Source organism: Talpa europaea (genome assembly GCF_964194135.1).
Source record: "Talpa europaea genome assembly, chromosome: 8".
Classification (NCBI taxonomy): Eukaryota; Metazoa; Chordata; class Mammalia; order Eulipotyphla; family Talpidae; genus Talpa; species Talpa europaea.
This window is the reverse complement of record NC_140075.1, coordinates 33,184,799-33,207,289: the sequence shown is the minus strand read 5'-3', so window position 1 is coordinate 33,207,289 and position 22,491 is coordinate 33,184,799. Positions and strand designations below refer to the sequence as shown.

The 22,491-nt window shown below is 54.1% G+C and overlaps 2 protein-coding genes across 3 annotated transcripts in view; one reads left to right on the top strand and one right to left on the bottom strand.

Annotated features, from left to right (window-relative positions):
• Positions 1–2,102: 2,102 nt before the first annotated feature.
• On the top strand, positions 2,103–13,759 carry CDAN1 (codanin 1; the record flags this gene model as incomplete). 2 transcript variants are annotated; one of them, XM_084240829.1, is made up of 28 exons in its annotated part: positions 2,103–2,192; positions 2,330–2,814; positions 3,012–3,215; positions 3,403–3,575; positions 3,694–3,807; positions 3,889–3,967; positions 4,359–4,479; positions 4,630–4,739; positions 5,197–5,286; positions 6,216–6,291; positions 7,269–7,474; positions 7,748–7,868; positions 7,990–8,136; positions 8,249–8,415; positions 8,642–8,729; positions 8,967–9,056; positions 9,261–9,315; positions 9,513–9,646; positions 9,725–9,828; positions 10,061–10,219; positions 10,465–10,528; positions 10,691–10,769; positions 10,928–11,076; positions 12,146–12,253; positions 12,356–12,419; positions 12,575–12,756; positions 12,996–13,103; positions 13,634–13,759. In XM_084240829.1, the coding sequence occupies 28 exons, from the start codon at positions 2,103–2,105 to the stop codon at positions 13,757–13,759; spliced, it is 3,693 nt and encodes a 1,230-aa protein (XP_084096955.1). The 2 variants fall into 2 exon arrangements, with proteins under 2 accessions (XP_084096955.1, XP_084096954.1); XM_084240828.1 differs by having other exon boundaries at positions 3,009–3,215; positions 12,116–12,253.
• A 3,671-nt stretch (positions 13,760–17,430) lies between these two features.
• The window catches only part of STARD9 (StAR related lipid transfer domain containing 9), a gene marked incomplete at both ends in the record, with an annotated part of 95,412 nt that continues 90,351 nt past the window's right edge, over positions 17,431–22,491 (bottom strand). Inside the window, 7 exons of the mRNA XM_084240137.1 lie at positions 17,431–17,532; positions 18,007–18,165; positions 18,358–18,437; positions 18,635–18,837; positions 18,992–19,056; positions 19,271–19,392; positions 19,496–19,613. Of these exons, the coding sequence (XP_084096263.1) occupies positions 17,431–17,532; positions 18,007–18,165; positions 18,358–18,437; positions 18,635–18,837; positions 18,992–19,056; positions 19,271–19,392; positions 19,496–19,613 (849 nt within the window). The remainder of the gene's footprint in view (positions 17,533–18,006; positions 18,166–18,357; positions 18,438–18,634; positions 18,838–18,991; positions 19,057–19,270; positions 19,393–19,495; positions 19,614–22,491) is intronic.

The window sequence follows — 22,491 nt, the reverse complement described above, 5'->3', positions numbered from 1 at the left end:
GTGGTAAAGGGAGGCGGAGATTGGAGAAATGGAGAGTGGTTTAATTTATGGTCACATTAGAAGGGCAGCTGTTTAACTTCAATGCAGGGATGCCCATCCAGAAGACTGGGCCATAAATTTAAAGATGCAACTAATGGGGAAAGAGAAAGCTGTTAGATAAGGAATGTGAAGATCCCCACTCAGTAGCAAATTAAGTGAGACAGCCGAGAACTAACCAATCACAAAGAGACTGGTGAAGTTTTAGAATAATGAGGGAAAAAAAGGTCTATATTCCCTAAGACACGACTCTACTTTGGCTTCCTTGCCCCTCCCAGGCCTGGTCCCCTGGCCTGGGAGTCCCACTTTATTTCTGCTCTTTTTCTCCTCAATAAACTTTTTCTTCTAAACAAACCTGCCTCTTCTCGCTTGCTTGCCTGAGCGTCTGCGAAGTTCCTGCTGCGGCTTCGTGAGACACCAACCCGTGGGGGTCTAGCGGCTGGGGCTCAGCGCTGCCCTGCAGCCTGGGATCCGTTCCCGGCTGGGAGACTAGGCCTGACAATTCCGGTATCACTTCGGTCCTTCTGCCTGCTCTGCTTCCCGCTCTGGCTCTGGTGAATTCTCTCACCCTCCCGTGCCTCTGACTGTACCCAGTGCTTGTATAAACAAAACAAACAAACGAATAAATAAATAAAACATGCCTCTAAAAAAAAAATTCATTTATGCATACAAGAATTGGGGTACAGGCCAGAGGTGCGGGGGTGGGGTGAGAGGATTCACCAGTGACAGAGTGGGGAGCAAAACAGGTAAAATGACTGAAATCCACTGCTGAGGGGAGCAGCGGGTGAGCCAGGAGAGGTCTGCTGCGCCGTGTGGGTAGCTCCCTGCCCGGGGATCGAACTCGTGCTGCAGTGGCTGCCAATAGCTTCATAGTAAAACACAGGGCAAGCTAGAAATTAGGCAGTTTTAGGGACAGTGCAGGAGGGGACCTCTGAAGAATTTAGGGAGGCTTCAGAGATAAGGACAACCAAGGGAAAGTAACCCATTCCACTAGAAAAAACAAACATCCCAGGACCAAGGACAACACTTAATGCTAGTCCTGGTTTCCTTCAGGTGGTAAAGGGAGGCAGAGATTGGGGAAATGGAGAGTGGTTTAATTTATGGACAACTTAGAAGGGCAGCTGTTTAACTTCAATGCAGGGAAGCCCATCCAGAAGACTGGGCCATAAAGATAAAGATGCAACAAATGGGGAAAGAGAAAGCTGTTAGATAAGGAATGTGAAGATCCCCGCTCCGTAGCAAGTTAAGTGAGACAGCCCAGAACTAACCAATCACAGAGAGCCTGGGGCAGCTTTAGCATAATGAGGGAAAAAAAGGTCTATATTCCCTGAGACACAACTCCACTTGGGCTTCCTTGCCCCTCCCTGGCCTGGTTCCCTGGCCTGGGAGTCCCACTTTATTTCGGTTCCTTTTCTCCTCAATAAACCTGTTCTTTCTCTAAACAAACCTGCCTCTACTCGCTTGCCGGCCTGAGCGTCTGCGAAGTTCCAGCTGCGGCTTCGTGAGACACCAACCCGCGGGGGTCTAGCGGCCTCAGCGCTGCCCTGCAGCCTGGGATCGGTTCCCGGCTGGGAGACTCGGCCTGACAATTCCGGCATCAATAGGTTGCGCCTTAACCCCCTGCTGTGGTAACTTCTTTTGGGTGGCGGCGGCTGCATCGCGCCCACTGGAGGAGGAAAACACAGCGTGTCGCCGGAGCAGCGGGCAGGCGTCTCTGTCCGGGAAGCTCTTCATCTTCACCGCCAGCCCCCGCCGGGCGCCCCACCCGGTCCCCGAGTCCCAGCAGGTCGCCCCGCGGGCCAGGGCGGCGGAGCAGGGCCTCACGGGGGGGCGGCGGGGCACTTCGCGGACCCCCCAGGCCCCCCTCCGCGGGCCGCGCACGCACCTGGGCCTTGACCCGAAAGCCCCAGCCCGGCGCGGGCGGAGAAGCCCCGCAGCGGCCCCGCCCCCGGCCCCGCCCCCCGCGCCGCAGCCCAACGGTCGCGGCTCCGCGCCGGCCCCGCCCCGCCCAGGCCGCCCGCGGCGCGCCTGCGCCTGCGCAGTCGCCTCCGAGCGCCCCGACCGGGATGGCGGCCGTTTTGGAGTCGCTGCTGCGAGAGGAGGTGTCGGTCGCAGCCGCCGTGCGGTGGGTCGCGCGCAGCGCCCGGAGTTCGGAGGTAACGGCGCCGACACGCCCCCAGGCCTGGCCCGCACTCGCTGCGGTGCCCGCCGCTAGGTGCCCGGCGGCCGGGCGGGCCGAGCGCGCCCCGGCTCGGGCCGCGGCTGACCCTCGGCCTCGCCGCTTCTCCCGCAGGATGACCCCGAAGACGCGGCCGCGCTGCGCCCGCTCCGGCCGCTGCGGAAGGAATTCGTGCCGTTCCTGCTGAACTTCCTGCGGGAGCAGAGCAGCCGCGTCCTCCCGCAGGGCCCCCCAACCCCCGCCAAGGCGCCGGGCTCCTCGGCAGCCCTCCCAGGGAGGCCGGGGGGCCCGCCGCGGGGCGGCCGCGGGGCGCGCAGCCAGCTCTTCCCTCCGGCCGAGCCTCCGAGCGCCGCCGAGGCCCCTCTGGCCCGCCGCGGCGGCCGAAGGCGGGGGCCGGGGCCGGCCCGCGAGCGAGGAGGCCGCGGCCCCGGGGCCCAGGAGGAGGGAGTCGGCGGGGAGAGCCAGTCCTGGGTCGGGGGCCGGAGACCTAGGGGCTCCGGCAGCCCCGGGAGCCCCAGCCTCGCACGTTCTGATCCGCCAAACCTCAGCAACCTGGAGGAGTTCCCTCCCGTAGGCTCGGTTCCCCCCGGCCCTGCAGGGTGAGAAGCAGCCCGCAGCCTGGAGATGGGAGGCACGAAGGCGCTGCCGGGGGAGCCACCAAGTCAGGGCGGGGCACTCCGCAGGAGAGCTAGGGAATGGCTCGAAGGTCGGGGGTGGGGGGCTTTTCCAAGGGGCCCAGCTGAGGGAGATGTTTGAAATTAGTAATTTAAGAAAAACCTGTGGCTACTCTCAGCAGGACGAAGCCTTCACGCAGGATCAACCCAACTCCGGTGAGCGACGAGCGGTCACTTTCCAAGCCCAAGACCTGCTTCACCTCACCCCCAATCAACTGTGCCCCCAGTTCCCAACCCTCAGCCCTGGACACTAGCCCTTGGGGCCATGGCCTTCCCCCAGGGTGCAGAAGTCTGCAAGAGGAGCGGGAGATGCTCAGGAAGGAGCGGTATGGCCTTGCCGCTCCCTGGGATGCCAGCTTCCTCCCCGTGGGGGATCGCAGGGCTTCCCCACCCCCCACAACTTGCCCGCCCCCGGGAACTGTTTCTTGGGCTGTCATCTTCTGTGCAGGAACCTGAGTATGGCTCTGGAGGGGAAGCCCCGCTGAATGCTCACGGCGTCTCTCTGTCCCCCAGCTCTAAGCAGCAGCAGCAGCAGTCACCTACCCCTGCCTGCCCCACCCCAGAGACCGGGTCTCCCCTCCCCAGCCAGACGGGGAACATCACAGCTGAACCCGCCGACCCTGCCAGAGTGTCTTCCCACCAGCGCCTCCAGCTGGTAGCCCTTGTCTACTCTTCGTGCATTGCAGGTGAGAGGGAGGTTAGAGTGGAGAGACCCTGGCGGAACTGCAAGCAAGGACGGTTAGTAGGGCCCAGAGCCGGCCTTGGTCTGAGTGGTGGTGCGTGTCCTGGGGTTGTTTCCTCCAGAGAACCTGGTGCCCAACCTCTTCCTGGAGCTCTTCTTTGTCCTTCAACTCCTCACTGCCCGGCGCATGGTGGCCACCAAGGATCACGACCTTGAGCCAAGCCCAGGAGCCCAAGGTCGGTGTGCATGCCCCTTTGTGAGGACTGGGATCTGGAGCTGCAACAGCTCTTAGCTGACACTTGCTGCTCTCTTTTTAGATTCCCTGGAAAGCCCACTATTCCAGAATGTCCATGATTGTGTCTTCTTTGCAGTGCAGGTTTTGGAGCATCAGTTTCAGTGAGTGTTCCAGCTGAGGCACTTGAGCCTTAGTTCTGTTGTCCCCTTGGTTTTCTGGCCACTGGTGTGTGCCTGCGCTTAGTGCATGTTCTGTGAGCCTAAACCTTTCCCCGCCTGTAAACTTTGATTGTGTGGCAAGGCTATGCATTGGTCCCTAAAAGAGTCCTTCCACCCTCTTCCATCTGGGCAGCTGACCTTTGGGTTTACGTCTGATGTTACTGTCCTGCTCCTTTGCTCCCTGCTCCATAAAGTCATGTTCCTCCCCCTTTGCCTCCATCATCCTCACTTCTGAGTTCTCTGGCTTTGTCATACATGCCTGCTCCGTGCTCGAGATAGTGCGTGCAGGTCCCAGTCTCCTACCCACTGACTCCCATCCTCGCTTGACCCACAGAGTTCTTTCCTACCTGGACAAAGGGACCTTGAAGCTCTTGGCTGAAAATGAGCGGCTGCTGTGCTTCTCACCAGCTCTTCAGGGCCGCCTCCGAGCTGCCTATGAGGGCAGTGTCGCCAAGGTAATGATGCCATCTTAGCTTAGACCTGACCCTTCCCAGCCCCACTACTCTAGTGTCACACGGGCTGCTTCTGGGCAGGAATATGGGGATGGAGATTTCTGAGCATGTGAGCTCTGAACTTCAGCCCCTCACATCACTGCCATCTTTTAGGTTTCTCTGGAGATGCCACCTTCTGCCCAAGCTGTCTCCTTTCAACCTGAAACTGACAATCGTGCCAACTTCTCCAGTGACCGAGCCTTTCATACTTTTAAAAAACAGAGGTGACAAGAAAAGGGAACTTTGGGAGGGGATAAGACGGAATTTTCTGTGAGATAGGCAGCCTCTGTTGTTTTCAGAGAGAATAGGAGTTTGACACAAAGAGATGGTGGTTTTGCCCCACCAGGCCCTTCCTGCCAACCATCAGACGGGCCACTTAGCTTCATTCTGTTTGATGAACCCCTGACTTTATTCAGCCTTCTCACAGGTGTGTGAATTTTAGTCATGGGGCTCTGAGATAAGGGAGAGCCAGCTCTTGCTGCCCTCAGAAGCACATGTGTGCAGCACAGGGCTCGGTGCTGTGGGGTGGTAGCTTTACCATCAAAGAGGATTTGGAGAGCATGAGGAATGGAACTACAGACGGTCCTGTGATCAGTTCTTCCACGCTGGGGAAGGTGCTCCTGGGGATGAGAGAGAGGCGGTTGCCCCTCAGTTGATCGGACATTTTTGTGTTTCTGTCAGGGATGTGTTTTATGAGGTGCTGCGAGAGTGGGAAGATCGCCATGAGGAGCCTGGCTGGGATTTTGAGAAGGGCCTGGGAAGCAGGATCAGGTAGGTGCTCCTACACTAGTTACCTCATCTTTCATTGGTTTTGGTTTTTTTTTTAAGATTTATTTATACATACAAGAACCTGGGGTATAGGTCAGAGGTGTGGGGGGTGAGAGGATTCACCAGAGACAGAGTGGGGAACAGAACAGGCAGATGGACCAAAATACACTGCTGAGGGGAGCAGCGGGCGAGACAGCAGAGGTCTGTTTCGCCAAGTGGGTAGCTCCCTGGGTGGGGATCGAACTCCTGTTGCAGTGGCTGCAGATAGCTTCACAGTGCTGAGACTTAACACCTTGCGCCACCAGGGAGGCCCCCTCATCTTTCTTCTTGCTTTGAGCAGTGAGCATCTTAATGGTGCTTCACTAGCTGATTGGAGGAAAGCTGCCACCCCTTCCCACCCAAAGTGGTCAACCTTCTGTCCACTTGCTCTCTCCAGTTATTGCCAACTCTGCCTGTGCACTCAGAAATGACTCATGCTTCTTCCTTGGTGGCAAATGCTGGGAAAGTGCAAAGCTCTTAACCCAGGTTGCTTGCGTATTAACCCAAGTCATGGGCTAGACCCTCTTCAATCTGTTTTCTTCCATCGTGTAGTTTGGGTGATTCTGATATCTTGGTATAGCTAGATAACTAGAATGCAGAAATACTCTCTGTCTACTGATCTGCCTTCCATGTTGGTCATGAAGCACGCTGGTAATTGGTGTAGACTGAAGATTTGGGGGGTGGTATTTTTTTGTGTGTTTAATTAAGTGTATCTGTAGGCTCCAGGAATCTGAGGCAAAGTGTCCCTTTTCCCATACCCCTGCCCCAGCAGCTCTGGTAGAGTCCACTCAAGTCCCTAGTAAAGGGCTGGAAAGCCCAAACATTGGCTTGTTCTCAGATCTTTATCCCCGTTCCACCTTCCCTCACACTCTATTCCTGCCTCTGTTCTTCAGAGCCATGATGGGTCAGCTCTCTGCAGCCTGCAGCCACAGCCATTTCGTTCGACTTTTCCAAAAACAACTTCTCCAGGTAACAGATAATAAAGTTCTACTTTTTTTTTTCCTAAAGAAATATTAATGCATATAAGAACTGGGGTACAGGCCAGAGGTGCACGGAGGTGAAAGGATTCACCAGAGACAGTGGGGAGAAGAACAGGCGGACTGACTGAAATACACTGATGAGGGGAGCAGAGGGCGAGACAGGAGAGGTCTGCTGCACCATGTGGGTAGCTCCCTGGCCGGGGATCAAACTTATGCAGCAGAGGCTGTGGATAGCTTCATAGTGCTGTGCTTAACCTCTTGCACCACCAGGGAGGCCCGAATTCTATTTCTTGGTGGTGGTTGAAACTCAGGTGCTCTCACGGGCCCTGCCTTCCATGCCTCTGTCAGCCTCTCATTACTTCTTTTTTTTTTTTTTTTTTTTTTTTTTAAATCTTGTCTCTTTATTTTTTATTTTTAAGATTTATTTATTTGTACAAGCACTGGGTACAGTCAGAAGCGCGGGAGGGTGAGAGAATTTGCCAGAGCGGAGAGGAGAGCAGAGCAGAGCAGGCAGACTGACGAAGTACACTGCTGAGGGGAGCAGTGGGCGGCAGGAGAGGTCTGCGTACCATGTGGGACCCTCGCCCAGTGGCCGGGGATCGAACCGGCGCTGCAGAGGCTGCGGGCAGCTTTGCAACCCAGCGCTCAACCGCTGCGCCACAGGGGAGGCCCCTCTCATTACTTCCTTAACCTTGGTTTGTGCTGTGCTAGAAAGAGCATTGGGTTAGGGTTGAGACCTGGTTTCAAACCCCAGCTCTAAGCACGACCATAGGCAAATATTTAATCTTACAGCTTCAGTGTTTTCACCAGTGAAACAAGAATATAATCCCTATCTCAAAAAAAATGTATCTAAGCGACCTGACACAGGGTTGGTGTTTCATAAAGTAATGTTCATTACTTCTTTTATTCAGTCCTTTACAGAAAAAAGTACTGATTTCTAATTTCTTCCTTTTCCCTCTGCCCCAGATGTGTCAGCGTCCTGGTGGTGCTGGGGGCACTGTCTTGGGCGAGGCCCCAGATGTGTTAAGTATGCTTGGAGCTGACAAGCTGGGGCGGTTGCGGCGTCTCCAGGAACGACTAGCGGCTCCTCAGAGCAGTGGGGGGCCCTGTCCACCCCCCACCTTCCCAGGTTGTCAGGGATTCTTCAGGGACTTCATCCTGAGTGCCAGCAGGTAAAAGTCTCCTGTGTCTTAGAGGGAGTGGTGCAGAGGCCAGGAGGGGTTTGTCTTCCTGAAGGGCAAATAGCTCCTCTCCTTTCCCTGGAATGTGGCGGGGTGGTCGAAGGTGACCTCTGCCCCCCATCCAGCTCCTCCTTCCCTGCCTCTGTTTCCCCTCATTCTTTCATCCACATAGGTGACCTCATTATTCCTAGGCCTGCCCTTTACCCCGCCAAGCCTTCTGCCCGGGGCACCTCTTCCAATGCCTTTCCCCCCTCCCCATCTTAGCTTTCAGTTTAATCAGCATCTTATGGATAGTCTGAGTTTGAAGATCCGGGAGCTCAACAGCCTCACCCTGCCTCAGCCTGAACCCAGTGATGAAGATGGGGAGGCGGATGTGGACTGGCAGGTCAGAAAGCAGAACAAGGGAGCTGACGGGTTCTGGCCAGCAGGGGGAAGGGGATTCTCCAGAGCAACTCTGTAACACAGAATTGTTCTTAGGACCTTTTCCTCCCCTTGATCCCCTCCAGGGCGAACGGAGGCAGTTTGCTGTGGTGCTGCTCAGCCTGAGGCTTCTGGCTAAATTCCTGGGCTTTGTGGCCTTCCTGCCATACCGGGGACCCGAACCACCCCCAACTCGGGAGCTCCAGGACTCCATTCTGGCCCTGAGGAGCCAGGTGAATGAGGGCTCTGGTAAGGAGGGAGCAGGGAGGCGCATCCTGCCACCACCCCTGCCAGCAGGCATCCCATGGCCCTTGGCCCTCGCCCACCGACTCCCGTCCCTGCCAGGTGCCCCCGGTGCTGGACGTGCGGGCTCTGCTGCAGCAGGGGCTGCGGGCCCGCCGGGCGGTCCTCACGGTGCCCTGGCTGGTGGAGTTCCTCTCCCTCGCCGACCACATTGTCCCCCTGATGGACTATTACCGCAGCGTCTTCACGCTCCTGCTGCAGCTCCATCGGTGAGTGGGGAAAGGGGCTGTGGCACCACAGCGGGACCCACTCCTGGGAGGGGCGGCCTCTGGTCCACAAAGAAAGAACTTTCACTGACCCGTTTCTGTTTCTGTTGTGGCCTAATAGTCCCTTTTCGGTCTGCTTTTGAGAACTGCCTTCCCAGGGATGGCTTGCCTTTGCTCGTTCCATTTCTTTCTTGGCACTAATTCAGGTCACACCCTCGTTTACTTATAGGAGCTTGGTCTTGTCCAAGGAGAGTGAGGGGGAAATGTGTTTCCTGAACAAGCTGCTGCTGCTTGCGGTGCTGGGCTGGCTTTTCCAGGTTGGTGGAGGGAGGGTCCAGGTCGGGAAAGTGACGGCTGCCGTGGCTGGAGATGGGGAGAGGGGACGGAGTCTGAAGGGCCGTTGAAGAAACGGAAGGAATGGGAACCACTGTGGTTTGAGCGGATGGTTGCTTTGAACTTGGTGCCTAAATCCAGGAAGCACGAGTTAGGAGGGGTGGTGAGACACGGCGTCTCAGAAGTGCCACTGGAGCTTGCATTGCCCTGTCACTTGCCAGATCCCAACAGTCCCCGAGCACTTGTTTTTTCTGGAAGAGTGTCAGTTGGATACATCTGAAGCAGACACAGTAACCCCCGAGCACGGCTTGGTAAGTGTTGGGGTCTAACCAAAGCCATGGAAATGTGAGGGGGAGAGGAGCAGAGTGCGGGGTTGCCGACTGAGAAGGCTCAGTGGGAGACAGGCCAGGCCAGACACTGAAACCTCACAGCATTCTGACACTCCCATTTCTGGGCACACTGGGAAGGACGGGAAGCCCAGCTGTCTGCCCAGCTCTGGCCTCTTCTCCCCCCAGGACAACATGCCGGTGGTGGACCAGCACCTGCTCTACACTTGCTGCCCCTATATCGGTGAGGACATGCATCTTCCCCTGCAGGGTCTTGTGACCTTGGCCTGTCCCTCATGAGTCCCCAAAAGGCACCCCATGGGCCTAACACCCTAATACCTTCTGTTTTTAGATGTTCCCCAAGGGGCCTGAGCCGCTTGGGCTCAGGTGGGGAGGGGGGGGATGGTTCTGGAACTAAGCACCTGGCCTCCCCTGACACAGGAGAACTTCGGAAACTGCTGGCTTCGTGGGTATCAGGCAGCAGTGGACGGAGTGGGGGCTTTGTGCGGAAAATTACCCCCACCACTACAACTGGACTGGGAACCCAGCCTCCCCGGACCACCCAGGGGCTGCAGGTAAAGGCAGGGTGGAGGCAGGGGTAGGGTAGCCCAGTGGGTCAAAAATGGGATCTCTTCACTGCTTCCTCCTCACAGGCTCAGCTCGCCCAAGCCTTTTTCCACAACCAGCCACCCTCCCTGCGCAGGACTGTGGAATTTGTGGCAGAGCGAATTGGTTCTAACTGTGTCAAACACATCAAGTGAGTGTGGGTTGAGGGGGCTGGCAGTGGAGGTGTTGGGGTCCCAAGTGTCATTCCCTTCCCATTTTCCCCCCTTTGACACTTTGCCAAACTGAGGGAGAGGGCGGGTTCATCGGGTGCTCAACTTGCTAACATTCTTTGAAGGAAGTTCTGACCGGACTTCCTTAAATCGGTAACCCCTTTCTGACTCAAGATTTTTAAATACCTCCAAACTTCGCCGCTCCTGCTGCAGGGCCACACTGGTGGCGGACCTGGTGCGCCAGGCAGAGTCGCTTCTTCAAGAACAGCTGGTGACGGAGGGAAAGAATGGGAGAGATCCAGCCCAGCTGTTGGAGATCCTGTGTTCCCAGCTCTGCCCCCATGGGGCGCAGGCACTCACCCAGGGGCGGGAGTAAGAGACCCCATCTGTCTGGACCCTCCCGTCTCCATTCTCCTTTTACATCTTATTTTATGACCCTTTTCCACGCTCATTTACCTCCTCCTTTCCAGCATGTGGGGTGGGGCTAGCTGGCCAACAGTGCTCCCCCCACCGAGGCAGCGCTCCTGGGTGTGGAGCTTGGTGCTCTGGGGGCATTTCTTTCTGTGAGCCGGGCTGAGGTGTCTGCACCTCCCTGACCTGCTCTGTTCTCCCGTCAGGTTCTGCCAAAGGAAGAGCCCTGGGGCCGTGCGGGCACTGCTTCCGGAGGAGACCCCAGGAGCTGTACGTAGGAAGCCAGGAGCTAGCGGGCTGAGTGGTTGGTGGCAGAGAGGCGCCCTGTGTGTGCGCGCACGTGCGTCTGCTAACTGGGGATGAGGCAGCTCCGGACTGCGGAGCATGCGTCACCCCCAGTCTGTTCCTGATTCTAATGCTTCTGTGTCGTAGGTGCTAAGCAGTGCAGAGAACATTGCTGTGGGACTTGCAACAGAAAAAGCCTGTGCTTGGTTGTCAGCCAATATCACAGGTGAGGTATGCTGGAAAAGGGGTGGCTGACTGGAAATCAGAGGCTACTTTGGGGTGATGGTTTCGGAGCCAGTTGGAAACAAGGAACGGTGCTGGTTAGCCTGGTGGGCCGAAGCGTAGTGCTATGGTGACAACTTTCCTGTTTTCCCTGACTGGCAGCGCTGATCAGAAGAGAGGTGAAAGCGGCAGTGAACCGAACACTTCGCGCCCAGGGTCCTGAACTGGCTGTCCAGGGGGAGCGGAGGGGCTGCTCCCGTGCCTGTGAGCACCATGCTCCCCTCCCCTCCCACCTCATCTCCGAGATCAAAGTACACGGCTCCCCTATTCCCCTTCGGCTCCCCTCCTCCTCCCTGCTCTCTTCCTGGTCTCCTTCCTTTCTCACATTGACTCCAGCAGTCATGTGTAGCAGCTTTCTGTGTTGTCCGGCTAGTTCCTGTTTTCATACTCAATGGGATTAGGTAGGGCAGAGCTGAATTGAATGGTTTCCTAATTGTTCTCCAACTTTGGATACTTCGGTCACCCAAAAGTGTGAGGTGGCTATGAAAATGGGACTAATTCTGAATTGCACAGATGGCATGGGAGTTAGGGCAGTGAATGGCTTGACTCATGCGGTAGGGAAGTCTTTGAGTGGGTGGTACACCCAGTATTTGGATATCATTTCACAGAAATGTTCTAAATGGGAAGTGACGCTTGTTTAGTTACAGGCAGTAAGAAGAAACTATGGCCCAGAGCTTAGCACACAGCCCATGGGCCAAATCTGACATAAAATGGGCAGATGGAGTAGTTGGGACAAACTGTATGGCCTGCAAAAGCTTGAACTATTGACTCTTTCACTCTGGTCTGGAGTAGTGGTGTGGGAGTGTAGATTTGGCCTAGGGACCAAGAAGGGATGACCAAAGATGGGAAGTGTAAATAAGGTGAAGAAAAGGCTAAGCAGCCATCAACTAGTAGTGTTCAATAGGTAATGGATTCTGTACCAAAACCTTGACTCTCATGAGAAGCGTGAGGGATAGAAAATCTCAGGACATGTGTCCAATATGGTCACCCTAGATGCTTTCAGAATTCAGGGTACTCTGGGAGTCGACATGACTACCCCAAGACATCTTTCGTGACATCTCTCTCGAACCCTCTAGCAGCAACCCTCCCTCAGCTTATCTGCTCCTGTGTTCCCCCTGTTGTCCACTTGGTTGGTTCTCCAGCTGTGCTGTCCTGCCCGAGCCCCAAGTCTAAGGGTACCTCGGCCCAGTCACTTCATCCCCAGGGGCCATCTTCCTTCTGCCTGTACGGGTTGAGCCCCACCCCAAGCCACATTCTTTGTGGCCGCCTAGGCCCCAGCCTGGCATGAAGGCTCACTCTGCTCCTACTCTCTCTCTCCAGGATGTGCTCTCTCTGGCCGCTGGGCCCCGGGACCCTGAGGAGGGAGTTTCCCCCGAGTACCTGGAGCAGCTCCTAGGCCAGCTAGGCCAGATGCTGCAGTGCCGCCAGGTAAGTGTAGCCTGTGTGTCCTGAGAACCAGAGCCACTGGCCTGGGGCTGCTGCTCTGCAGGCCGTGCCAATGTCCAAGGTCTCACTGCTTTTTCCCCACAGTTCCTGTGCCCACCTGCTGAGCAGCATCTGGCAAAGTGCTCTGTGGATTTAGCATCTCTCCTTGGTATGGCTCCTGGCAAATCACTCTCGCCAGCAATCGGGATCTCAGGGTTGGGTACAAGCAAGAGTAGGAACGTGGTGCCTTCCACGGCTCTTCTTCCCCCAGGGTGGCCAGGTGGCCCTGCCTCCTCAAAGCTTAGTTTTCCTTTCTTTCCATAGTGGCTGACCAAATTCCTGTACTCGGGCCCCCAGCACAGCACCGGCTGGAGCGCGGGCAGGCGCGAAGGCTCCTGCACGTGCTGCTCTCCCTGTGGAAGGATGACTTTCAGGTGCCCGTCCCACTGCAGCTGCTGCTGAGCCCGAGAAACGTGGGGCTTCTGGCAGACACTCGGCCGAGGGAGGTGAGTGGTTAGGGACAGATGGGCTTCTCGGCCCTCTGTGATCATGTTTCATACCACCCTCACCCCAAATGCCAGGCACTTGTTACCCTTACTCCCCTTTTTCTGGTAATGGTGGTCGTTTTCACTTCTGTGCCGGAATGACTCCCTTCAGGGACACCACTCCAGCTCTGCCCTTCGAATCTGTCAGGGTCGCTGCGCTGTCCTCCAGCCACTCTCACCTCCTCCCCCGTGTGTTGTAGTGGGACCTGTTGCTGTTCCTGCTCCGGGAGCTGGTAGAGAAAGGCCTGATGGGACGGACAGAGATCGAGGCTTGCTTGGGCAGCCTGCGTGAGGCCCGGTGGCCAGAGGTAAGGAGTTCTCCTATGACCATTTTATCCTGAAACGGGGCCTGGCATTCTTAGAAGCTGCTTAAAGCATCTTCAGGGCCATCCTGAAGGGAGCAGTGGCTGTTCTTGAGCCAGTGGAGGAAAGGCAGTGGGAAGGCAGGTGCCTAGGAAGCAGCGTGGCCGGGAATCACCTGTTACTCACAGCTAGCATTGACTGTTAATGTGCACGTTACCTCACAGCGAACATTAGGAGCAACATCACATGGACAGGGCCATCAAGTAGGGATAACATTACATTTCATACTTGATATGAAATAACGTGCACACTAAGTACTCAGTAGATGGTTCTGCGCCTCCCTTGCTGTAACGTGACCTTGTCCTGTTAGTGTTCTGGGAAGCTCAAGTCCACGTTAGAGTAGAAAACATTTGGGAAAAAAGAAAAGCGCCGGGTTGCCTGATCACTGGTGAGCTAGGGCTTGATCTTTGGGGTTTTTCAGTAGAAAGGATGAGCCCCCCCAGAATCAGACGTGTGCCTTTTCTGTTTATCCCAGGACTTCTCTGAAGAATTACAAACCCTGTTCAACCTGTTTTTAGCTGAGCCCCACGTGCCAGAACCTCAGCTAAGAGCTTGTGAGCTGGTGCAGCCAAACCGGGGGACTGTGCTGGCCCAGAGTTAAGACTGGGGAGTGGCCCTGCCTTGGGCATCTCAACAGAACCCTGGAGCCCTGCCACAGGAGGCAGCTCCAGAGCCACCCAAGTGCCCACTGCTGACCCTCGGCAGTGCAGGAGTAGCTGAGTGTGCAACCCGGTTTCCTGCTCGTATGCGAAGGGAAAGTGTGGCTCAGTGCAGGTGCGCCACCCCAAGTCCTAGAGGAAGGAGGAGGGTTTACCTGATTCGGGATTGTGGTGGAAAAGGCGACAGACTCCAGTCCTGGAACAGAAGTCGGCATCGCTTAGACACTAAGTGAAATGATGTGTGGGGGCTCCCGGCCCTACCTGCTGCTAACTCGGCATTTCTTAAAACTTTGTTGTTCGGGAAATCATGACAGAGGCAAATGATTTCTGCTTACCGTGTAAGGAACGTGAGAAAGTTGAAACATGAATCCTGCAAGTCTCCATTTTCTCCCACCAGAAGCTGTACCGCCAGCTGCTTCAAAGTGCATGGCAGACGAGGGGGGCTCACAGGACAGAAACCGGGATGCCGTGTGTCCCCTGTTCAGCCAGTAGCTCGCAACCCAGTTCCATCCAAGGGTCGTGCACAGGAGAAAGAGCTTTTTAAAATAAACTGCTTTCTTTACTGGGGGTTTCATGTCTACTCACTCCCACCTGACTTCCTGCGGACGGCTGCGGGAAGGCGGGCTGAGTGGAGCTGCCCTAGCGCCTTGACACCTGGTGACACCTGTGTGTTCCATTGTCAACTCGCTCCACGCAGTGCTGACCTCGGGGCAACTCCCTTATAGAGTTCAGGGCATTGTGTGCAATTTCTACTCACAAGGTCCTGCCTACTAAACTGTAGCAGGGAAGCTCCCACTATGCCTGTTTTGTCAGGACTGGGGTGTTCGTTCTGGCCCGAAACTAAAAAGCATTTTTTGTCTGAATGATCCACTGCCTCAGGAAGCATTACCTTGATAGTCTACGTTAAGTTCACTCCTGCAAAAGTCACAGTTTTTCTACTTTGGCAGTGTGTAAAGTCGGGCTCTGTTGGGGGAGAAGATAACTCTGAATCCTGTTGAAGGGAAAAGTTGGGGGGAAAGTTCACAGCTGTCAAAGAGGTCGCCAACCCATGGAAAGGTCAGGTTCTCGGGGCCTTGACAACAGGAAAGCTGGTTACTCCCACTAACTCCCAGCAGCACAGAAAATAGGGATGTTTCTCAGTCCCCATAGCTCCTGCCCAGTAAGAGTGCACCTTCCCCAGCCCATTACTCCTTCAACAACTGCATCTCAACATTTTCAAATGATTTTATCTTTGTCCTTTGAATCCAATTTATACTACAGCAAATTCAGAAAGTTCTGAATGCTGAGAACCAAAAGTTTTATCTTTCTGCGCCCATCAGATGTGGCTGAAGGAAAGCACCGCTCTAGGAAGCTGAGTTACTTCATTGTCGCTCCTCTGAGGTAGGACAGGCAGGCCAGTGGCAAAAGCCTGAAGCCCCAAGGATGCCAGGCAGAAGGACTAAGCCTCAACCCAGGCCTGGCCCAAAGCTCAATAAACTTAGCAGTGCCCCGTTCTGGAAACCGCTGGCCTACGTGAAGCGTAAAAGCCTACTTGAGGCAGAATGACGACGGCTGTTGGAAACAGCGGGTGACCTAATCAGGTTACTTTCTATTATATTTGCTCGCTACTGCCTGCCTAAAATTGATTTTCAAAGCATGGTCGCCAATCTAGCAGCCTCAGGATCACAAATATATGGGCCCCTAGGAGACCTGAATCAGAAACTGGGAGGGGGCCCAGCCCAGCCCGGCCCAGGACGGAACAAGTCCTTTGGGTGATTTTGATACACAACACAACCAAAACCACTTACCCAAGCCCAAATCTGCCTTTGCCGTGATCATTTAGACCAGGTCACTGGGTTATCATTAGCACTTTGTGTTTAGTTATAAAATCTGCCTCACATCATCTTTAGATCGCTGACTCACTGGCCCGGTGTGTGGCTTCTCTAGTTAGCAACGTGGTCTCCGGGTACCCGTGTGGGCACATCAACACAGCCTCAGAAGCTCCCGAGGTACACACCTGTTAAAGAACGTGCACAAGGACTGTGGTCACTGTCGGGTGGGGCGATGACTGTTAAGGAATCGACCCTCCACTTGGGATTTGGCCACAGCTGGGGGGAAAAGTCTGGTGGTTAGGTATGTGCAAAGCACTGACAAGCTCATGGGGGAAGCACTCAGTAAATACGTGTCAACTCTATGGCTTAAAACTGGATCGAAAATTCTTGCCATCACAATCTCCAGGCTAAATCTGCTGTGCTCAAATGACACACTTGGGCTGTCCCAGGGATATCTTCACTAAATAAAAGTACACACAGGATTCCCGTAAGTTGACTTTTTTCAGTCAACAGTGAGAGATTTATATAAAGAGATGGGAGTACATAAATAGGGTGTTAAATATGTCACCAAAAAATTAACCAGAAAAATAAAAGTTTCAAAAAGCAATTAAAAAATAACCTTCAGTCAGTAATATATAAATAACAATCTGAGGTAAAAGAGAAAAAAATCCCTCCAACACTTTTAGAAAAATAAATTTCTGCTGTGCTGTACAGAACTTTATCTTTTTTCCATATCTTCATCCCCACATGGTTGCCCTCTTCCAGCGAAGATTCTAGGCACAACTGAAGCTGGAATTCGCTCCCACTACTTCCAGGTCATTATACAGAGTATTCAAAGCTCAAGTTCAGCCAGGTTAAGACACAAGAAAACATCCCATCCTCCACCACCCCCTAGAATAGGCGGGGCGACAGCAGCAGTGTGGAATTCTCGAGACACCACTGAAAACTAGGGCCAAGGCTGAGCGAGAAGAGGAAGAATGTAACTGAGCATCTTCCTAACAAATCACTTAACCTCCCTCGTCTCCTCTCCCATCTCACAAAGCTGCCTTTCGCCTTTCTGAAATTCCTCTCGGCACCCAGTATCTGACTGCCCCCACCAGTGAGCCTCGGAGCTAGGCCCCACCCGGCCCCCAGCTCTGTGCACCCCACCTCCCACAGGGTCCTCCCCCTCTACTGAGCGCTACTCCTGACAGGCAGAGACCCAAACGTCCTCTCCTGTGAGGGAAGGGAAGAATGGGAAGCAAATGGAATTAAGCGTTTTGTAACTAATCAATAAGGATAAATAATTCTGAATCAATGTTCTGGTTTGTGCAGCTGTTTTTTGTTTTGTTTTGTTTTTTAACTGTTCTCTGGTCTTTTCTAACACTCCATCCCACATTGGAGCTGACTGCCGGAGGCAGATGCTAAGCAGAGTCTTGCCGGTGGCTGCTTGCTTCCTACTGGCCGAGGGCTGGGCCGCGAGGAAGCTCTGGACCAGAGCTCTGCCAGCTGTGCCCCTTGCTGGGCAGCTTGCTGCCACTGGGTCCCAGAGACAGAAAATAAAGGTGAGGAATCAAAAAGGCGAGTTGAGCTTCATTCACTCTGGATGGCTCAGGCCCCTCGCTCTACAGTGGTGGCAGCCGTGGCCGAGCACAGCTGGGCTTGGCTGGCAACTCGGGGCTGAGAGCTCTCTGCCCAGCTGCCACTGCAGGTCGCTCTGGCTCTTCCTGCACGGGGCACAGAAAGTAACGAGGAGCTGCCCCAGCGTCTCTCTGGAGCATCCTGGGTCTGCATCTCCACAGTACCTTCCTGATGGCGAGATGCTAACTACCCAGGAAGGAAGCCAGTTTGGCTATAATCAGTGGCTGCTGTTTGATGAAGGAGCTTAGGAGCTGATGGGGGAAGCCTGGAGCGCCAAGTTCTACCTGAAATAAAGCAAAGGGGGGAGATTTAAAGGTGCCAACAGACCTGAGAGTGTGCCAGGGCACATGCCAGCCAAGCGGTCACATTGGGGGGAGCGGTCTACTGCCCTGCAGCTGACAGGCCCAGAGTCTGCTGCTCAGATCCAAGCAACGACTCCACCCACCCCCCCAACAAAGGTCAAATTGCAGAACTGGGAGGGGAGAGCTGAACAGAGGGGTCATGTTCTCTCCGCTCCAGGGAGGCTGCTCTCGCCTGACATGGACTCATCTGTCACCTCGGGACACTGGGCGCAGCCAGAGGACGCAGGCTGCAAGGTTCTGCTAATGGCTTCAGAGAAGGTGGATCAACTCTGATTCATTCCTTCCTCTGATCCGACTCCCCTTACTGTTGTCTCAAGAAAGACTCTCAGGCCGCAGGCCTGGAAGAGGGGAAGAGAAAACTCTGAGGGGCTGAGGCCGGCTGCACGGACAGGTCACCTGGGCCAAGTAGATGACTCTGGTGAACTCCTTCCCTTCCACAGTGAGAGGCTGCAGGATCCAGGCGCTGGGCAGGATCTCCCCTCGCACCATCTCTCTGCTGGGTCTCGGCATGGACGTGTCATACACAGACTGAGCCGCCATGATAGACAGGTGATCCTGGGGACAGAAACGTGAGTCCTGCCTGCATGATGTGAACTGACTGGGGACAGGCTCCAGCCTGGTCACTACTGCAGACGGCAGCCCTAGGCCAGCCTTAACCGCCCCCCGCCAATAACTGGCCACACTGTCTGCCCCTCATGCACGGCCCCAGTTCTCCCACGATACCGTGAATACCAGCAAGGCACCCACCTCTCTGGCTTCCACGCAGACACAACAGAAATCCCGCGGCTGTTTCAGCGCACACAGGGCGGTGTTGCACACCAAGTACACTGGGGGGCCAGGGATGGGGAGAGTCAAGAGGTGCGTGCCCAGACCTAGTCCTCCATCCTTCCCACCCCAGAAGCCTCCCGGACCCCCGTCACCCCATCGTTCTGCAACTGGACACCCAGCTGGACCGAGTCTGACAATTGGAGGAAGCCTGGGTACCGGGCCTCCCCCGAGGGCTGCCTCTGCCCGCTGGGCTCACCCAGGTTGATGCTGTTGGTCACCCGCTGATGAAGCCGCGCTGTCTGGATGGGCTTGTGGTACAGGGGCCACAGGGTGGGGTCGCTCACAGCTGCCCACACGTGAGACAGTGGCTGGGACACAATGCCTGCCCCCAGGAAGCCATGCCGAGTGGAAGAAAACACCTTGTAGTAAAGCTGCACCTCCTGCTCCTCGCCCTGATAGCTGCGAGACACGGAGAACGGGAAGAGGTGAAAACTGGGTTCCAGAGTCGCAGAGCAGCAGCCCAGGGGGAGGAAGTCTAGGAAGCCATGGCAGAGAAGGGAAAGGAGAAGAGAAGACAAGCAGGGTGAGGACAAGGTGATGCCGAGGAACTTACTTCCACCCAGCTGCTGCCTGGCGGCTGAAGAGGTTGTGCAGGTTGTCTGAGCAAGCGGCCATCACCTGGGGACACAGTGGCCACACCCACATCAGCGAGCACCTCACTAGCCAGGCCCTTGGCTCAGGCGCTGGGGCCAGCGCTCGCTGAACCTCCCTCTCATCAGGACCAGTCACCGAAGGCGCTCACGCGAGCCCCACGGCCCTCGGCCGCCCCACTCTTTTCCTTTCTCTTCCCTCCCAGCAGCGGAGAGCGCTGGGGACGAGCACGGTCACTCACATCAGCCATAGAGATGTCCACGATGTGCTTGGCCAGATCCTGGTAGGAGGAGGAGAAGGAGGTCCCCAAGCTGGACAGGCTGGCCGGAGAGCAGCAGCAGCTGCCCAGGGAGGTTCTGCTGCCTACAACGAGTAGGTGGAGGCCTGAGCGGGCTTGCCCTCCAGCCTCCTGAGAGAGTGACCCCCCCCCGGATCTGACAGGCCTCCGGCCCCACCCCTGACTCACTGCAGGCTAAGCTCTTCCAGGCGGCCCCGGCCAGACTCAGATGATTGGGCCTCACCGCCGAACGGCCCCGCACGTCCCCGATCCAGGAGTCTCTGGAATTGGGCAAGTTTGTGTCCCCCTGCAGGACAGAAGATGCTCAGAACCAGAGCAGAGGAAGACAGAGGAGGCGGAGCACCAGAAGCCAGTGCGGAATTATCTCCTCTGCCCCCACGCTGCACCAGCGTCTCCGGCACCACGGAAGATCAGTGGCAGAGATCTTCCCCACTAAGATGGCAGGAGGCCCCTGAGAAGTCAGCACAACAGCAACCCATCCCTGGACCATCTTCCCTCGCCCTTCAAGCCCCAGGGTCAAGGCTGATTGGAGTGGAGTGCTGACAGGCGTCAGGATGAACTGGGGCCTGAGAGAACCAAGCACAGGGACTCAACTCAGTTTTGGGGGGTGTCCTCTCTACCACACTGAGGCAACAGGAATGAGGCCATGACCACGGTCAGTGTGAATGTGGGCAGCAAGCAAAGCCCTAGCAGCCGGCGCACAGGGGAGGAAAAGCAAGCCCCGGGGAAAGCTTGAGGCCCAGGCCCACGTACAGCGGCAAAGGCAAAGATCCTAATTTGGGACCAGCTGGATGGAAATGACCTGGCTCTGCAATACAGACAACCACCTTTACCTCAGCCACATCCTCAGTGCCGTGACCTTGACCTCTGCAGGCTCTGACAGGCACTCACCATCCCACCGCTGCCATCAGCTGCTAACCTAGCGCTCCTTCAAACAAGGAGAGGTGAGTAAAGACAGCCCTCTCCACACCCCCTCCTGCTTCGACGTACTAGTGGTCTCTTCAGCTTTAGGGGATCTTGTGCCACCTTCCCAGGAGCCTTTCATTTCTCATCAGCTCTTCACTTGCTGCCTCCACATCTCCATCACTGGATCCCTCCCCTCAACCCTGAAGTATGCACAAATTTCTCCCATCTTTAAAAATCTTCCTCAATGCCCTGTCCCCTCCACTGCAGGCCTCTTGGCTCTCCTGCCCATCGCAGAGCCGCTTCTTGAAACGATTGTCGCCATTTGCCACTTCCCACCTCTACCTCCATGAACCCACTCGAATTCTAGAATGTGCCTCAGGGATGGCACCAGCGGGCTCCTCCACCGCATCCGTGTGGCTGGGTCTACAGAAGGCCCACCAGCCTACGGGGTCCCTCAGGGCCTCAGCTCAGTCAGTTACCCCCAGACACCAGCATTCCTACTGCCCTAGTTGCTCCACTTTCCTTCACTGGCTCATCTTCCTTCAATATGAATTGATGCTTTGGGGTTCTTTTAAGACACAGGCCTACCGACACCCTCTTCTCACTCTATAATATATTCATAATGAACTCATCTCCCTGTGTAACAGATGATTTCTAAAATTAAACACCCATGGATTAACCAATAATTACTCCTTAGACAAATATACTGCCATCTGGGAAAAAAAAGTATGTCAGAGACCCATTTCACACATCATGCCAAATACACTGTCAATGCTTTGGGCCTCAAAAATATATGGGGTGGGGCTGGGGGTGGGGAGGATATGTTACTACTACAAGAAAACATAAATTAAAAAATCTCAGTGGGGAAATGCCTTTCTAAACAGAATATAAAATATAATAGTCATGAAAGAAAAAATAAAAACAATAAAAATTTAAAATTTCCATAAAGCAATAAATAACAAACAGAATAAAAGCGCAACTAGGGAAAAAACCATCTCAAATGACAAAAAAATAAAGGATAATTTTTTGATCTATAAAAAAGGGCCTCCAAAAACAAAAGCTAGAGAAACACACAATTCTCTGCCAGTCAGAGCACAAACACCAAAGGTTCTCACATGTCTGAAAAGGCACAGAATCTCAGATATAAGAAGTGAATTGAAAAACAAAACTAAAATGAAGTTCAATTTTACAATTATCGGACTGGCAAAGACTGGGGAAAGAACCCTTGGTAATATTCTGTTAAGCACAGTGGGTAAGTGGGCTCCGCCATACCTTATTAATAGAGAATGTAAGTGTGGGTATACTTTGGAAATATTTATCACATATTTAAAATTAAAAATGCACATTGCCTTGGATCCAGGAATCCCATTTCTAGAAAGTTAACCTACAGATAGAGATTGTTTCATTCAAGTATAAAGGCAATAAACATTTTCCAATAGAAACTACAGAATACAGTTCCCATGAGTGTTTCTTGAAGAAATTACAAGAGAAAAATTACTATATAGAAAAAAAATGAATAGCAGTAAAACCAGAGAGTGCTGAATCATCTGCCCTAAGAACAACACTATGAATGCAAACATTAAAAACAAAACAGAAACGCTGTAACACATACACACAGTAAGATGTACCTTAAACACCTCAGGGTGCTTTAAGGTGACTGGGAGAGGGAAATAGAGTTGAAAGATGAAAGCATTTTTACATTGACCTAATCTTAAAATTTGTATAATTATCCTGTGAAATTGACAAAACCTGGTAGTTTGGGAGATTTCAAAACTTTTTTCTTTGAAAAGTTTCTCTTATGGAAAGTGATCTGTTAAGATCAGGGACGCAGACAGACTGTGTCCCTTCGGCCAGATTGGGCCCAACTACCTGTTTTTGTAAAGTTTTGGCGGAACACAGCCTCGCCCATCCATTTATGTGTTATCTGTGGTTGCTTTTATGCTGCAATGGCAGAGCTGAAGAGTTATAACTATTTCAGTGACCCATAAAATCTTAAATACTATCTAGCCCTTTCCAGAGGAAGTTTGCCTAACCCCTAGTTTTAGAATTCCCACCCCTTATGAAGTCAGCTTTGATTCTAACTTGTTCATTTTTACTCTTATTTTTTATTAATCCCTTTTCCCTGTGATAATTTCTCAGTCTTTCCTTGTCTCATGCTCAGTATCTTTGTAGAATGTGTCTGTTACTTATAGTTCCAGTGGGCACTTTGGGTAAGACTACCACAGGAAAAAATGTGCCCTTCTCTGTTGGGGTTGACA